Source organism: Anarrhichthys ocellatus, unplaced genomic scaffold (genome assembly GCF_004355925.1).
Source record: "Anarrhichthys ocellatus isolate YVR2014 unplaced genomic scaffold, GSC_Weel_1.0 scaffold16, whole genome shotgun sequence".
Taxonomy (NCBI): Eukaryota; Metazoa; Chordata; class Actinopteri; order Perciformes; family Anarhichadidae; genus Anarrhichthys; species Anarrhichthys ocellatus.
Genome location: NW_022280046.1, coordinates 4,838,602 through 4,856,531, shown reverse-complemented (window position 1 = coordinate 4,856,531; position 17,930 = coordinate 4,838,602). Strand labels below are relative to the sequence as shown.

Sequence of the window (17,930 nt, the reverse complement as noted above, 5' to 3'; positions counted from 1 at the left end):
TTTCCACCATGACTTGGTGGCCGTTCACTTCCTGTATCTGGTTTGGCTACAGTGCCTCACTTCCTGGAACCAGCAGCAAGTTTCCATGGAATGGCTTTTATTGTGCCTGTGTTTTTAGGATCATGTGCGACAAGTCATGTCGTCACGAAGTCATTTGAAAACAGTGCATCTGAAAATGTTCTAGGTGAGGGCCGAATAATAATTTTCAACGTCAAGTAACTTTCATTCATATGATAGATCAGTTTTTCTTAGATGTTCTCAATAGCTGGAGGTACTGGAGGGATGATTTTAAATCATCACAGAATCACTTTATTCTGAGAGATTTGCTCACACAAGTGTTCAAACTCAGATTCATCAAACTCTCTTAACAGCTCAAATTTGTCGTAAATCCCCCTAACCCGATTAAAAGTTTTACTGTGCATTTTTGCTTGTCTTTCACGCCCCTGGAGTGTAAAGGTCTTAACTCAGCTGAGATTGATCACATTTGAATTCTGATGACCCCAAACTAAACTCTCTAAGTTTGAGTCTCAGTCCAACAGAAATGAACATAATCTGATTAAACTACAGGGAACAAACTCAAACACCAACATCTTGGGTTGGAAGAGGATTGAGGTTGACGTCTAACAGCCAGAAAGCTAAATGGATCCTCCCTGGTACGCCGAGGAGAACAAAGTTTAGACCGATGCTAAAATCCAACACATGTTACAAGCAGTTTTTTTAACTCTCCTATTGCCCAACTGAATAAATAAATAGCTAAAACAAATATAAATGTCAGGATGACAGTCCAACAAAGCATCTACTTGATCTGTTTACAAGCCCTGGATCAGTTGTAGATGAGCACTGTGGACCTAAACAGACTAAACACGACTACAGTAATCGAGTCGACATTGCTTCAAATAAACGTTTGTGGCGGTAACAAGCTTTTCCGTAATGGCAGAGGTTGTGGAGCTGCTGGTTTGGTGAAGGATGTCCTTCAGCTTGTCCGCTCTGGTGCATGCTGATTGTCATGTGGTGGAAACATGACTGGTGTTTTACGGGTTTTTAATCAGAGGCGAATTACAGGATTTAAACAGGCATATGGTTTCATCCCTGAGTTTCTTTTGTACAGTGTAAACCTGCAGATCCTGATCAGAGAGCAGAATTACTGAGTTATACGAGTTTTTTGTTTTGTTTTTGTTTGTGCTTCTGTTGAGAATCTTTCTCTGTTCCAGAGTGTAGTGTTTCTTCTCTTCTGGATTCACTCTGACATTACAGCAGGTCGTATAATTAGACGCTCTTTTTTTTCTGCCACTGAGTTTCCTGCCGATCCTGCCAACTGTGCACTCTGTATATAGACCAGTACAGCTGTGTGCTTGCTGCATGAAGAGATCCTGCCTGTTTGCGCTGGACGTGAGTGAGAGTTGTACAATAATACTTCTGGTGTTTCACAACTGTGTCCGGCAGGAATTCCTCAGAGTAGAGAGGGTTATCTGAGGTCCAGCAGAAAATGGAATGACTGAACAGATCATTGGATAGATGTCCCTTGTACATTTAAGGGCAGACACACCAGGTAAAGAAGATACAAAATGTAACTAATACATATCGCCATTAAACCTCAACAGCAAGTTTTCTGAAAGTTCTCGTTTAAATATGCAGATGAGGCATAATCTTATTTTAATATGTGCTAATTTGCATCGTTTCCAGAACAGAAATCTGAATGTTGGAGAAAGCCAGGTTCAAAATGTTTATTTAACATATATATTTATAATATATTTATAATATATTTGACATATAGAGTTCGAGGTCTTTTATATCACTTCATAATTCAGAGAATACTGTCAGCAGCCGTAAAAAGATACATTAAATGAAATGTTATATAAATCAGGCTATGGGTGATCAAATATAGTATAGTATATGAAATGTTTTTTTTGTCTGGGATGTCTTCCCTTAAGATAACTTGATTTGACCTTGCTGCGTAATCATGGGTGTGGGTTGGATCATTCTCCTGACAGACTGAAGTGATTGGCAATTGTTGTGTGTTTATTTGTGCTGAGATTGGACAAAATTGCAAGACAAATAAGGAGGGATTGGTAAATATTTGCATTCAATCTTGTGAAGAAGATCACAGTTTCCCCGACCGAATATTTACTAAGATATTTAAGGTGAGGCGCTTCAGCAAAAAATGGACATTTTTCCAGCTCTAGTGAATAAAATGGTTTAATGAATGTAGACCCCAGCAGAAGGCACAGATTTTAGGTATATATGTTTTCTCTGATTTTACACCAGGATCTGCGTCAGTTTTACTTCACAGAGACAAGGAGCAGAGCAGGATTACATGTCTGAAATATACGTCGAGCTTCCTGTCTGTGTGAGGAGCTCAGGGTGTTCCCCTTAACAACCTTTCCCAGACATTCCTCTCCTAATTATGCCCGAGGCAAAAGTGTCTGTGTGTGTCTGTGTGTGAGCATGTGCACTTGAACAGCTATCTTTGTTATGACCAATTTAAATTTTTAAACCTTTGGAAAGTGAGGACATTTTGGCTGGTCCTCACTTTGGGATGCACGTTAAAATGCCTGTTCTAGGGTAGAGCTGTCGCTGTTTCAGCTCTAAAAATGTGTTAAAATGGCCACTTGGCTGATATGGTTAAACAAACAAACATCCGTTTTAAGAGTGAGGGCAGCACCGTGGCTCAGTGTGGCCTCACAGGATGAAAGTGGAGAATTCGGTTTGAGGCCTCAGCTCTCTCTTGTGTGCCGTTTGCATGTTCTACTCGTGTTGACGTTGAGTTTTTTCCAGGTGCTCCAGTTTCCTCCTATATTCCAAAGACATGCAGCTCAATTGGAAACTCTAAATTGCCTACACATCTATATCTTGTCTGGACTTCAATGAATGCTGATAAACATTACTAATGACAATAAAATGATAATAAATCTAATTAAGGTCACCTCTCTTTTGTCATCATTTACTCTCAGATTACATATTCAATATATATTTGATTTGCCCTGCCCCCATTTTTCCAGTCAGGAACTAATGTTTCCGGTTATTCAGACACCAAATCAGTGCAGCACAAAAAGGCCTTATCTCCAATGTTTATGAAGTGGAAAAATAATTAGTGTACAAACAGACAGACTGAGCCGAAAACATAATCTCCTCAGTGGAGGTCACTAACATGTCGACTTAAACACAGCAGAATGTGTTTTCTTGTAGAAATGCATCGTGATTGATGAGTTGTTGTATCTGTGTTTTGGCTGGCAAGCTGCTGTCCCCTTATCCCAGTACTGATGCCTGCGGCACTGAATCTGTTAGTGGTCAGGAGTATCAGACCATACCAGCCTACTTATACCTCTGCTTGTATCACAAACACTAACATTTCCTTTCAGTTCTTATATCGATTCTGTTGTTTGCGAGGATCAAGACCATTGTGTGGTTTTCTTTGGCTGCTGTCTTATAAACTTATGTCACCCATTAGCAGGCAGCATGACCATCATTTTTAATGCATATTCGTCATTTTTAGAGTTTGTTCCTCACTCATTAGCGACCACCACAACCATTTTTTTTTTTTTAGACATTGAAGTCACTCCTGCTTCCTGACAGTTGGTGGTTTAATTTGTTGCAGACTTGAAGGGTGAGATCAAAATGGGACGAGACCCAGCAGCTAATTATGCTCTTGTAGACGGACATTAAATCAGAGGCTTTGTCAAAACAAACTGCCAGCACCGATATTAGCTTTATATGTGTGTGTCATATTAAAATGTTATGAGAGTCTGTGTGGACAATTTAACTGGAGTGCGAATGCTATCTGACTTCGAGATGTTTATGAAGGAGCAAGGCAAGGGCTTTAAACATGCAGCTAACGGACACTGAGTGGAAAAAATATGGAGAATACCTTAGCAGTCACATAATTGAAACTGTTTTATAAGCAATTCAAAGTTAATTGTAGTCACCTAAAGCATCAAAATGATAAAACAAAGTCAACCATCAAGAACTCAATCTTTAGAATTAAATCATATAGAGTAAAACCTAATTCAGACAGAGTAAGTATTCTTTGTATATATATTTGTGAAATGTGTTAAACTACGCCTGAAGAGAGTTTTTTTTTTTTTGGGGGGACAAGAGCAGAAAGGTGCTCATCTCGTGATTGGTCTGTTTCTCAATGGTCATGGCCAACAAGCTCCCGCTGTAGCTAACTCTGTTGACTGGGTCTGAGTACAACCATGAAAAAGGAGGGTTAATAAGGGAATATGTTGACAGTCCTTGATCCAAGACTCCTTGAACATACAGTATATGAACTCTGCCCATGCTCACATTTATGAAGTTTGTCCAAGTCCTGATTGACCAATGTTTCAGATGTGGTGAGTGTCTTGGAAATAACTGCTATTGACAACCATTAAAAGCTTAACTATGGTGCTGAGAAGATGGTGAGCCAATGTTGGCCCTTCCCGCACTGGCAGTCGACAAGTCACTAAGTCAAACTGGGAATAATAAAGGAACCCCAAAAGGGAGACTGCAAGCCAGGACGAGATGATCTGATGTGAAGAACTGGACCACCAACAAAGAGGAATTGATCTCAGACAGCTGGGTGAGCTAGTATTTTTGTTCTGCGCCACTCTGACGAATGACGTAAACCTTGGGGAATACCCGACAACTACTTCATAGTTGACCGTCTGTTGTTTTTTAAGGGTCATGTGAGTAACCAGTGATGTATTGAGGATAAAAGCACTAATGGTGCCTTCTAACAGTAGGTTACTGCTGCGTCTGCCACCCAGTCATGTTTTTGCTTTATATTTTGGCAGCAGGGCGCTGGAGATAATGGCTACATCAAAGCAGACCAGCCCTTAGCAGCACTAAAGGGTATACTGCTAACCACCTTCTTATTTCATCATATAATATTTACATAGGGTTGCAGCTTAAAAGATAAAATGTAGTTGTTTCTTATATGAAGTTCACAATTTCGTTTTTTGTATGATTTTTTTATTTTTTTAATGACATCAGCTTTAGCAGTGCTTTGTGTTTCGGCCATGTTTGCATGCTAAACTAAGATGGTATAGCATTTGCACATTGGCATTGTCTTTTTGAGCACGCTGTGCTAGGATTTAGCCTCACAGAGCTGCAAGCATGGCTGTGGACTCATAGTCTTCTTTCTGATTAATGGATTATTTGTGTGGTCAATAAAATGTGGTTTGGCCAATCCAATTGCATTCGCATGTCATGTACGTCTTTTGTTTATGCATCTACAGTTTTAAGATACAGATTGCATGATAATCCGAGGTGTAAAAAGGGGTCTTTGTGCGTTTATTTTAGGGAGACAATAGGCTTTAGTTTTCAGATTTCTCTACAAAAATCTGAATTTGACCAATAAGTCCCCCAAAGTCAATGGCTAAAAAAGAGGATAATATCTTTTGTTTTCCATTATTGATCATTGGGCTGCTCATTCCACTCACTACCCCCCTGATTTTTGGTACAGCCTTAGCAGCTTACATTCATTTGATTTGAATGCAGATTGGCAGGTTTCAGTCAGTCCCATCAGGGCGGTGTGGTGTTTGTCACCACTGTGTGTGTGTGAGCGCATGCTCGGGAGTTGTTGGGTGGAAAACACGGGTTTGGTTGAGAAGGACTCCTACCGCTCTGTGGAGACTGCTGTGGTGGGCGGCAAAAAAGTTCTTGTGAAGGATATTCAGGCCATGCACCACCATGTACCAGCTTGTGTTCTCCGGTCATGTTGGCCGCTGTCTTGTTTGGATGTTGGTCAGTGTTTTGGGCTATTCTGCTCACCAATAATATTTAACCAGCAGCATGGTAAAGCCAGCCGTAAATTTAAGCTCCAATATTGTTCTGTTTTGCCATAATGGTTATAAAACACTGTGGTGTCAATTAAACAAAGACATATTTTTGCTAAATAGTTTATTGGCGCTGCTGAACCTGACCAATCACATATTTTTGGTTCCAATATGTAACTGTGTTTTTGAGTATTTTCTTTAAATCCTTATTCCAATACTTTGGTTCTAAATAACTAGATGCTTGATCAAGTTACATCTCGGAGAAGATGTAGCTCTATATTGCAGCTCCATATATTTTCAGTTTAGAAGCAGTCTAGTTGCCCACAAGCGCCTGTGTCGTCTGTACTATATTTGCGTGAGGGTGCGGATGCAGAATGGTTGCATGGGGTATTTTTGTCTGTGAAGATGGACGGCTGTGGTCATGTTGTGGTCAGACTCTTCGATCGGATCAGACAGTTGCACACTGCAGAAGAGAGAAGAGTAAAAAACATGAGAAGAGATGAAAAGTAAAGTAGGTGGAGGAAAGGAGAGAAGAGAAAACTGTAACATTGTTTTAATGGTTTTATGAAGTTTGTTTTTTCTTTATGGTCCTTTAATACAATAAACACCTGAAAAAAACGACATGTAAACAGTTAACTGTGCTATGCAGTATAATAAACCTTTCTCCGTAAGCACTGACTTAGTGATTCACAGGTCAAAAAAGACACTGTGAGGCTGTACTTGGATGTCCTCTGGTAAATGTGTTGAACCTGCATCTCAGTGACCTGGTTACGCTGAGTCTGCAGTTTGTTTTGGTCGGTAAACGATACAGTCTAGTCCCTTATAACAACAAGCCAGCCTCATGTCATACACAGCCTCACTGTGGTGTCTGATACGGTATCATTGTGGTAAACTCTACGTTGGCCACAGGTTCCTATCTATTGTTCTCCAAACCTACAGTATAAATCGTGGTGGCTACTGTTGGAAAACCCCTTCTTTTGTGTTTTCACCAATTCGGTGTGTTACGGAAAATCAAGCAAGAAAGTCAATAGACCTGCAGTGAGTTGACGGTACAAGAGCTTCTGTGTATACTGAGGTGAAAGTAGAATTACTGTCAGATGGATGAAGATTAACAGATGGCTCACATGTTCCTGTAACAAATCAGAAACAGTCATGATAAACAGTTTTTTTACATTCCATTAACAAACTAGATTGGTAGAGCTGTACAAAGTGATTAACAGGTGGGCCGCCCTGCTACTGTTTTGACCCCATGGCCTGGGATGAATTCCAAGAAGCAGCAGAAAACAATGCACATGTGTGCACCGAATCATTAGAATTATAAATAAACTATAATTGTTGGCTGTGTAAACAATATTGGAGCCGCTCAGCCCTGGGCGAATAGGGTGGTTGCTAGATTTGGACAGATTCAGGGAATCCAGAGAGTGAAACCATTCTACTGACTCTCCTACTGTCAACTCCAACTGACCCATGTTGAAGCCCTGTGCTTAATAACAACCTGTCTAGGTGTATCATCCCTCTAGCCCAATTTGAGCTGGGATAGACTCCCCTCACCTGCAGGATGAGCATACTGACGAGAATGGAGCGGTGAGATTCCCCTGAGGCAGAAAGAGTGGTGTGGTGAGTTTATTGTATGTGTGCCGGAGGACATACAATAACATGCCAGTCATTTGTTTTCCACAGGAAAATAAAAAAAGAAATCATCCAGTGTTTGCTGTAATTTACTCCCAAGCAGCCATAAATGACTAGACTTAACCAGCAAAAGAAAACATTAATACATCCAAAACTTTGGTGCTTTCCCTAATTTAAAAGTTATGTATAGAGTCCTGCCTCATGCACTGAGTCCTCATAAACATTTGGTTCTCAATCGTATTTACTCTCTATTCCAAAGTGACCCCAAACCCTCTTTAATATGTACAGAAGATTTCCTACTGACCCCTCTAATTCATTCATTTCTAATGAACAGGGTTTATATGTCACATCTGTAGTAAAGCCGACCGCCGCGAGGTAGTAAATGTGGATTTCCACTGTGGCAAATGTGATGCTGAGCATTATAATGGCAAAAGCATCCCAGCTGATACAATGCAACTGTGAGATCAAAGACCCGAAAGTGTCTCACTGCGGGATCAGCAGTTCTCTTGTTTTGTTTTCATGGTCGGCCACTGATGATTTTTCAGTGTGTGCAAGGTCCTGACAACACGTTGAAATGTACTCATAGGCATCTATGTGCTCGGTCCACAGTAGCACACCCTTCAATGATTTACTTGCTATGTTTGTAAGAACTGTTCAAAGTGAGGAAAAGTTTAGCGTCTCCCTCTGCTGCGATCTGATTGGATAAACTTTGATAGTTTGGCAGAAAACTTAAACCTTAAATTGACTTAAACCTGAAATGAATGCTTTTTTGACCACTTGTGTTAACTTATCAGCAAACAGTTGCATGTTTACACATAGATAGATAGAAAGCAATATTAGCGTTCACAAGAAATCCTTTTTTCTTACCTCCTGATCAGACCAATATTTCCTCTCTTTTTAGTCTCTTACTGTGATTGTCTGCTGTTTGGTGCTGAGCAGGGAGTGTACACTGGGATTATCAGAGCAAAATGCTGCCTGTTAAAGGACATATTAACAACCGCCTTTAAAAGATTACCTTAAAGTGCTTTTATTCATTTCTTTAAACACATTTGAACTCATTTCTCATTTGGAGCCACAGTTTGGGGTTAAACTGCATTACTTTTGCACCATGCAGCAGCAATTTCCCTCTAAATCGAGGCAGTTATTAAACCTGTTACAGCTGTTAGCATGTGGCCACGGCAGCTCACAGACAGAAAGGTGGTGAGTTTAGAACAAAAGCACAACAGCAGCTGGGACCCAGCCCTCACAAACCAAAGTCAGTGGGCTGAGCTTCCTGCGTGTCCAGAGGAAAGAGCAGATTTTATTACCAAGTAATGTTTTCAGAGACGGGGAGACAGACACAAAGTCAACAAAGTCAGTTTTGACAGATTGTGTTTTTCAGGAATCTTTCTTTCAAATATTACATTACAGTCATTTTTTTAGACAGGGTGACCTGGATAGTGTAAACATAATCCTGAATAGTACAGCTGTTTTTTTTCCTGTTGGGTACATAAACACAGCAATACACCGTTTGGGATTATTATTATTTTTTATTTTTTTTGAAACAAGCATTTTTCTTAGAGATATATGTGTATATAGTATATGTTTAGAGAGCTTATTCATACTGTGAATGTTGAAACAGAACAGAACACAACACATCATTTAATTAAGAAATATACTACCAGTATATATATATTTATATAAATATATATATATATTTAGCCGATCACAGAATCCTACTGTCAAACTACTCTTTATTATTTTGTGAGCCTGCATAATATTTGACGATGGTGAGTAAACTGTTTTTATATTATAGTTATGTAGTGGATTATGGTTAGCATGTGGTAGCTTCAGCCAGATGCCAGCTTCTTATAGAGACTAGCTAAACCAGGTCAACTAACTTAAAGAGTCGGTCGGAGTCTATTTTTCTTTTCCTCTGATGTACTTTGTGGAGAATCCCCACAGGCAGTCCTTCAAATGACATAAAGTCTCACAAAGTCAAAGAACCTGGCATATTTTGACAGGCTCTGCAGTTTGGTGTCATCAAAATGTTGTGACATTTCATTAAATTTTGTACAATCGACCAAACCAAGGAAAGCTAGCTCACCAAAATGATCAAACCTAGCTTTCAGTTGAACACTTACATTGTCCAGAATGTTATAAAACATTCGTTTCCTCTCATCTCTGACTGAGTTTTGACTTCGGACACTATCTGTCGTCCCGAGCGTGGCACATTTCTGTTCAAATCGCTCATAGAAACTGTTAAACCCTTGTCTCTGGCGTTCCACAAATCCAATTGTGTCGCGGATTCGTGCACAACAAAATCCAATGTCCATTACTTTGTTTTGCAGCACTCTAAAGAGTGCATCGGTTGCACTGAAAATGTCCTCATACGCCATAATGAAAAAGCACGTTGATGCCTTTGACAGCCACCGCTCATATCCAGCGGCCATCATTAGGGTGTCATTATCCCAACTATCTGTATTTTCTCTCATAATACGGAATACAGCATGCAGATCAGATTGGTAGATGCTTATTGTCTGCAACAGTCTTGAATTTGAGCTCCATCTCATGGGTGCTGCTCTTGGTAAACGTCGCTTCACAACATCATCCAATAAGTGGGTGCGCTTCGTGGACTTACTGAAAAATGCCGCTAGTCCCTCAAGTGTTTTAAAAAAAGTTTTACACTCAGGCATGCATTTTGCTGAATGCAAGAGCACCAGGTTCAATTTGTGTGCGTAACAGTGAGTAAACATGGCCTCAGGCACCTTTTCTTTAATCCTGGCCTGCACCCCATTAAGCTCTGATGACATCACAGCTGCTCCGTCATAAGTCTGAGCTACCAGCTTTTCGACACACTTGTATTTCTCCAACACTCCCAAGACATACTCGGCTATAGCAGGGGCTCGTCTGTCATCACTCATATCATCAAATCCCAAAAACACCTCCTTCAGTTCACAGGCCACCTCACTTTTAGCCACATAACGCAAAATGACAGAGATCTGGGCTTTGCTTGTGACATCCGTTGTCTCGTCTACTTCTACAGCAACAAATGAGGCTGCATTAATCTCCTTTTTGATATCATTTCTAATCACCTCACCGACTGCTTCGATTAAATCGTTCTGTATTCTGTTTGACAAGCCAGAAAACACAGTGGATGTCTCCAAATGTCTAGCTAATCTTTCATCTTTCTAAGCAAAGGCATGTAATAGTTCTACATAGTTGCCACGATTAGAAGAGCTTGAACTCTCATCGTTACCACGAAATGCCAGTTCCTGTTTGGCTAGGAAGCAGGATGCATTAATGAGGTCTTTTAAAATCTCTCGGTTTTCCTTTACCTTAGCATTATGGATGCTAATATTTAGTCTCTGTTGTTCGTCCAAAGCCAAATCTATTCTCGAGGTTCCAAAAGTTTTCAAAGCAATTTGGCTTTGAATGTGAGTAGTTGATCTTTCATGTTTGCTGAGGTAGATCACAAAATCCTGATTTAGTCCAGACATTGTCACACGTTGAGAACAGAAGACAGGGAAATCAGTAAAGGCGGTTTCTTGTAGCACAGCCACACAGCCAGTCTCTTCGATCGTACCACTCCGTTTGAAAAGAGCGAGTCATCTTCTGTCCCGTCAAACAAACAGGACACCTTTACTTTTGATTGAACTCAAATGTGTGTAAACAAGTAGACCTGTAGAGGAGCACCGATTGGCCCACTCCTACTGCCATCTTCTGCTGCATGCAGGAAAACTCACTCGTCTGTTCATCAGCTCACATGAGGACCCCACAAAACTGACACAAATGTCTGTGCGACCTTCCAGCAGAAGGAACAAATCATCCGCCTCCAAGAGGAGCTGGACAGAACGCGGCAGGAGAAGAGCAACTTCCAGCTGCAGAGGGACGAGGCCCAGGAGGGCTGGGAAATCTCCAAGAGGAGGCTGGAGGAGAAGAAGGCCAATCTGAGGAACAGACAAAGGAGGAGACAGGAGACGTTATGTGCTGTGAGGGGTTTAATCCAGTGGGTCCCAAAAGGTTTTACAGTAAATCTAAGAGGTTGCGAGATGATTAACAAAAGAAGAACTAATACCATCACTACATGATTGAACTGATTACATTGAGTATGTTGAATTTCCTGTTTACACTAAATCATATTTGATTGGTGTGTGAATCTGACCTCTAAACACCTCATTTTGATGGCTGGTCCAGGTGCACAAGCAGAAGCTGAAGCACGTCCTGTCTGAACATGACGTCACCATCTCTGGGCTGAAGGTGGACGCCATCGCCTCGACCACGCTGGTGCAGACCAAGCACACACAGTCAGAGCTCACGCTTCAGAGAGAACTGGAAGGCCTGCGGGCGGAGTTCAGGGAGAAGAAGATCAACAAAGAATTCGGCATCATGCAACTGAAGCTGGTGAGGCTGGCTTCGTTTTTACATTTGTCTCTAGTTTTATTTCTGCAACTTCACCACAGACCTGTTGCCTTTTGATTCCAGGCGGAGTTAATACAGCTGGAAAACAACACTGCTAAAAGAATCGAAGGTGAATGAATCCAATCTCTTGAGTCAGATTCAGAAACTCCTGTCATAAACTGTCATTAACATTTTCCCTTCTGTTGCTTTTCAAATAGAAATTAATTTGAAATATTGCAAGGACATGCAGTCCATGACCAACGCACAGGCCGAACCGGAGTCTGCCCTGGTCGAAGAGCTCGACAAAAGAATGAAAAGTTGCGTACTGACTCTGAGAAAGGACCACGACGAAGCTCTCAAATCATTGATAGATCGTCAAAGTGAGCTGATGAATCAGACATCTATGAAGGTACGAGACGTTACAGACTCACCACAGAAAGAAAACGGAACAGATGAGCAGAAATATGTATAATTATTCCGTATCATCATCCAGACTAAATTAAATTATTTGTATTTACTTGATAATTCATGAGACATTTTCTGAGAGATAGGTGAGATTATGTTACAAAAACATATTTTTTACCAGCCAATCAGGGCTTTAAGACATACATTTTTCTCCACTGTCAACAATCACAGTTAATAAATAGTTATTATGCCCTCAAAGAAAAATTCCCTGACGACAATCAAATTCACAAATATTCTTTATTTTATTTGGTTGGTATTTTTGTGTCACTTGAAAAAATTTTATTAAATTTATTTAAGAATCTGTTAGTTGTACTCATCGAGACTCATAAACTACTTCTACATGTAGTGAAGATACTTGAGTACAGCACAGCTCTTTTCAGGTGACTCTTGTGTTATGTGCCTCATTTGTTGCTTGGTAGGGTGAACATGCAGAGGCGAAGAAGCAGGATGCGCGACTGGACAGAAAGATTTCAGCAGCTCAGCAGGAGAACAAACGTCTGAAAGAGTCTCTGCAGGAAGCCCAAGAGAAGCGTCTGGAGTTACAAAAACAGCTGGCAGTCATGAGTCAGGCCAAGGTCAAGCACAGGGTGCGTTCACTTCACACCCGTTCAAAAAGCATCAATACACATTGAACATCACTATCCTAACTTAGGTACAAATATACTGAATGAAAAGCACACGTTGGTATTTTAAGTTGATGAAATCGTCTGGGATATTTGTTTATTTTCTGAGATTTTCAGGGTTTTTTTGTGCATTAGTGTTCATTACTACCTGAGCCTAAAGGCAAAAAACTACATTATTTTAAGTTTATTTTAATACATTTGTCAATCTTTCACATTAGTTTCAACTAACAATTTAAATGTAAGGTCACATGAGCATGGTGGACACTGTTGGACAGGGGGCGTGGCCTTTTTTCACCTCACCACTAGGGGTCACCAATGTTTTAATCCTACATAAACAGCTTTTATGTCTCTTTTATGTGCTTCGTTGGTGCTGCTATGAAACTAAATGTGTTGAGGTTCGATAATCAACCTCACATTTATACTTTTGTAAGGCACCCGCTGACGGCCGGTGTACCGAGAAATAACTATTCAATACTAATAATGACCCTAAATATTGATATTAATTTCCATTCTTTGAATCTAAACTTTCCTTTATGCATTTTCCTTACATCTACAATACCTGGGTCCGCTTTTACCTGCCACTTACTGTTGTTGTCTCTGACTATTTTATAGTTAAATGAATTATTTATTCAGCAGAAAGGAAAGTGAGAACAGATGAGTATATATACTGAGTTATAACTGACTAAACTAAGAACATAATACCCCGAAAATCATACACATTTTCCTTGAAATTGCTGCTAATGGGTCTGACAGTTGGCGTCTGAAGCTAGAGCGAAGCGCCGTGCTAAGGAGACGAGGGACATGTCGATGGGCTGTTTGCTGCACGAGCAGGCCATTGAGAAGGTAAACTCTCACATCGCACGGTTTACCTTCATTCGGCTCGATGGGTATTCATATTGTTGCTTTTGTCAGCTTCAGCAGGAGTGCGATGAGATGTCGAAGAAACAGACGGAGGCCATCTGTGACATACAGCAGAAGAGCGGAATGAGGCTCTTGTTGCTGGGCAGGAAAGTGTCAGTGCTGACCGACACTTTGGAGTGCTCTCGGCCTCTAACATCGAGCAAACTGAAGGCAGCAAACTCCAGGTATGTTTTTTCTTTTTCTTTATCCTCCTTTCATTTGCACCAAATTAATCTTTGCACAACTTTAAAAAATGTGCATTCAAACACTTGTGCAGGTAAGAGCACATTTGTCGAACAGAAGAAAGGCTCAAAACAACCAGCCTTTTAATAGCCAAGGGGGCACCACAGGGTTCTATGCTCGGTCCGTTATTATTTACCATCTACATGAACAATATCATCACTCCAACTCCGACCAATATCATGTTTTTATACAGAGGACAAACACTCCTGTATCCAACTCAACCCATGTCTAGATTACAGTCTACTGAATGTGTTTAATCCTCAAGAACACTGTTGTGCATTTACATACAGCTATATCCCTGACTTTGACGTTGTTCAATCTTATAAATATCTCGGAATTTAGTTAGACAGCAGTCTTCCTTTGAAACCTCATGTGGAACAACTGGTGCAGAGTCTTAAGATAAAATGAATATAGCATGTTTAAAGCATGTTCTTCCTCAAAACATTGTGCAATCTACCTGTGTATCATTACAGAATACACATAGTATACTTGTGCTGTACTAAGTATATCACATCTGATCTGGAACTGACTAGGACCCTGTTCACACCTGGCTTTAACATACGTTAAGCTTTTGATAACTGAACTGCCTCCTGCTACTTAACGCTACAGAAAGAATTACAAAGGACTTTAAAACTTTAAAGTCATTGATTTTTGTTTAATGAGCAAACCCCTGCGTGTTCACGTCAACCTCCTTTTTCCTGTGCCTCGTCATGTCCGACATCACTCACTAAAAGAACAGTTAAATCATCAGTGCGTTGTTCTTCTGGCCAACACCTTCCTATGATTCCTCATGAACAGGGCAAACTGCAGCGGACACTAGCATGGTTTTACACTTAAGACTTCATTTTATTTGGTGTCTTTTCAACAATTGTTATGCGTTCAATGTCTTTAGTGTTTTGCTGAATTTTGGTTCTGTAATACAGTATTTTTCTATTCCTTCCATTCCTGATGATCTCAACGTGTGTTTTTTTTTTCCACAGACACATGACTGAGGATGACACTGCTGTTTTAATGGTGTTGATGTTGATGTGACTAATTTTGACAGTTCAGGCACCTCTTAATGTAAAACAGTTTGCCAACTCAAACATTTCTGAATATATATAAAACATTTGTAAAGTTTAGAAGACATCCTTTCTTTCTTTCTTTTCAATAAAAATTATATACTTGAGGTTTTGTGAAATAACTTTGTTTTGACATCCATCTTTGAAATCTGGGTTTAAATGTATAGACTAAACGGTAACACTTTCAAGAACTAATAGGCCATGTCAGATCACAGAAAATGTTTTTATTATTGTTAGGTGCTTGGTGGAAGAACTTTAAGATGGCTCCTCGGGTATTTGGCTCTTACAAGGATGGCTGACTGTAGTAGAGTGTGAAAAAAACAGATTCACGGTCTACTTCATGGTCGTGGTCGAACAGTAAGCTGGCCGTTCCATTCTGCCTCGATTTCTGCCTAAAGAGCCTCTTTAAATCCGACAAACTGAACAACAACCTGTTTTTTGTGAATGTACGAGGATTCTCCCTGGTATGATCTCTCCGAATGTCTTCATGCCCTCATTTACTCAGTTACTTCATGCATCTTGGGCAGATAGGATAGCTATCTGATTTCAAAAAAGCTTAGTGTAAATGCGTACACCTCCAGAGGTGGTTAGAGACGCATTCTGGCCAGATGTTGAAAAAAAAGTGCAAATGCATCCGTCTCTCCAAGAAGCACACGTAATCTTTACTCCTCCAGTAGCATTAACTGTGTCAGAAAGCAGTCTTTGGAAATATCCACTCGCTGTCTGGTTTTCTTTATACATTTATGTCTGTCTGCTCTGTCCTTTGGATTATGGCAGCTAAAGTTACATATTGGTCATCGAAACAAAATATGTGGCTGACTGTTAGCAGCCTCACTTCAGATTTAATTGATACAGCTGTGACGGCTCGCACTTTGTTTGTTTTATCCACAGCACTGCATCCTGAAGGTGTGAGATCTATTGACCTACAACTTGCACGCCGAAGTAAAAACTGTGTTCACCTTACTACATCTGCCTTTTGAGTCTTCGGTTTGAGTCCAACTTCCGGAGCAGTATTCAAAACTGTTACAGTGACCATTACACAAAGTATTGTAAAAACAAACCCTGCTATTAAAAACATGAATTACTAAAAAAACGGTGCACTGCCATTACTTTGTAGAGCTACCAGTTTAGGTATAAAGAAAGATAAGTGGTGTTTTCTACAAGCCTGACCCTGAGAACAACCTCTTAATGTGTAAATATAAATTTTTACAGATATTGGGTTATTAACCTCCAGTGAAAATGAATACATTTATACCAGGCTGTTAGCATAGACTGTAAATAAGTAGTGGACATAGTCAGGACTTCACCCATTGGTTTGTGGACTACGGTTTAGAAGCCTCAATTTGGGCATTTCATCTGTCGCCATCTTGGTTTTTTGGAACCAGAATAAGACATTTGTAGGCGATCAAAATGTTACCTGTCACTCACAAGGTAGCCATGCCCTAAATCATACCCTGCTTTATGGTCTGTTTTACTCTAAATGTTTACAATGTTTACTGAGATAATAAATCAAGGGAGAAATAGGGTAATTTTCTCAAAGACTTCTATAGAATCTGACTTATTTCTGCAACCAGAAGAGTCGCCCCCTAATAGCTATTAGAAAGAATGCAAGTTTATGGTACTTCTGCATTGGCTTCACTTTTCAGAACCGGGGGTTGCTGCCTGGCTCCCATACAACTTGTGTAACGGCTCCTCACTCTGCCAGTTGTCACTACAGCTCTTGCAGACAAAGCAGCATTGCACTCATTCGGAACAGGAAATCATGGTCTTGATGTATAAATAAAAATATGCTTTGTGGTTTTGTGGGCTCCATACCATAGTACAGTTAGGTTGAGTGTCGGCACTTTTGCACTGTCCACTGAAAGGAAACGCAGCAGCCATAATCACGGCATCTCATGAAGGCGTAGAAGAACACCAGAGGTCCAGCGTAGCTCAATGTGGCCTCAAGAATTTGTGTTGTGACCACAGAGGGCCTCCCTACACTTGTATGTGTGTGCATCATTCTAAAATAATGCAGGAAGTAAAGGAGCCATTGCCTCTGGACCTGCAAGCGACCTCACATAAACCTCATGTTTTCAGTCACTCATGAGACCGGTCCAGCAAACATCCTGTGCTGCCAAACGGCTTTCAGGTTGGTGAAAATATGTACGGCTAACCGCGATAAAACTGACGTAAACCATGGCAGCGGAAGCACAGGAAATCAGACAGACTGTTACTTCAAGAGGAGGAAAAGCCTCTGTGGGATTCAATTCTGCAAAATTGATAAATTATTTGGTATCTGCAGACAAAGAGGCGCAAAGAAGTAGACGGAAGGAGAAAAGAATTTGCGGTCTCAGTTTTTGGAGGTGCCAATTGCCAGATCGTAAGTATGCATACAAGAATAAACTACAAAAAGGGCGGCCACAGGGCCAGAAAAAAACACAAATATAGCGAGGCGAAACGCCACAGGGATAAAGATCATGGCAAAATGAGAGTGAATCTGCGGTCAGGGGGTGTATGTTTCTGATGTAATTGAGCCGGGGAAGAGGGCCCATGTTGTATTTGACACTATGCTACTCATCCTGCCTTTAGCAGGGTTTTTTTGATTAGTTTGGTGGCTTAATAGTAGGCTATTTAGGTCAACATGTTAGCATGCTGATGTTAGCATTTAGCTCAAAGCACAGCTGTCCCTTTGTACACCCTCACAGATGAGCTAACATGGCAGTAGCCTACTAAACAAGACACTTTGCAGTTGAAAAATAAACTTGTTCTGTGGACTAACAATGTAGAGGAGGCACTAATCATAAAATACCTGAAATAAATAATTTATATTTATTATTTAAATTATTTTTACTTATCAGCTGACTTAGATAGCAGAATATCTGTACTAAGAA

At 40.4% G+C, this 17,930-nt stretch overlaps 1 protein-coding gene across 1 annotated transcript; it reads left to right on the top strand.

Moving 5' to 3' along the window:
* Positions 1–5,546: 5,546 nt before the first annotated feature.
* LOC116388230 (dynein regulatory complex subunit 4-like) lies at positions 5,547–15,028 on the top strand. Its single transcript, XM_031855915.1, has 9 exons — positions 5,547–5,672; positions 11,177–11,356; positions 11,562–11,768; positions 11,850–11,895; positions 11,984–12,174; positions 12,650–12,817; positions 13,607–13,696; positions 13,766–13,938; positions 14,977–15,028. The coding sequence occupies exons 1-9, from the start codon at positions 5,547–5,549 to the stop codon at positions 15,026–15,028; spliced, it is 1,233 nt and encodes a 410-aa protein (XP_031711775.1).
* The last annotated feature ends 2,902 nt before the right edge of the window (positions 15,029–17,930 follow it).

Coding starts and splice junctions, on each gene's coding strand:
- LOC116388230 (XM_031855915.1), top strand. CDS start 5,547: ATGCTCGGGAGTTGTTGGGTGGAAAACACGGGTTTGGTTGAGAAGGAC. Junction 5,673..11,176: donor TTCAGGCCATGCACCACCAT/GTACCAGCTTGT, acceptor GCGACCTTCCAG/CAGAAGGAACAAATCATCCG. Junction 11,769..11,849: donor GCATCATGCAACTGAAGCTG/GTGAGGCTGGCT, acceptor TTTTGATTCCAG/GCGGAGTTAATACAGCTGGA.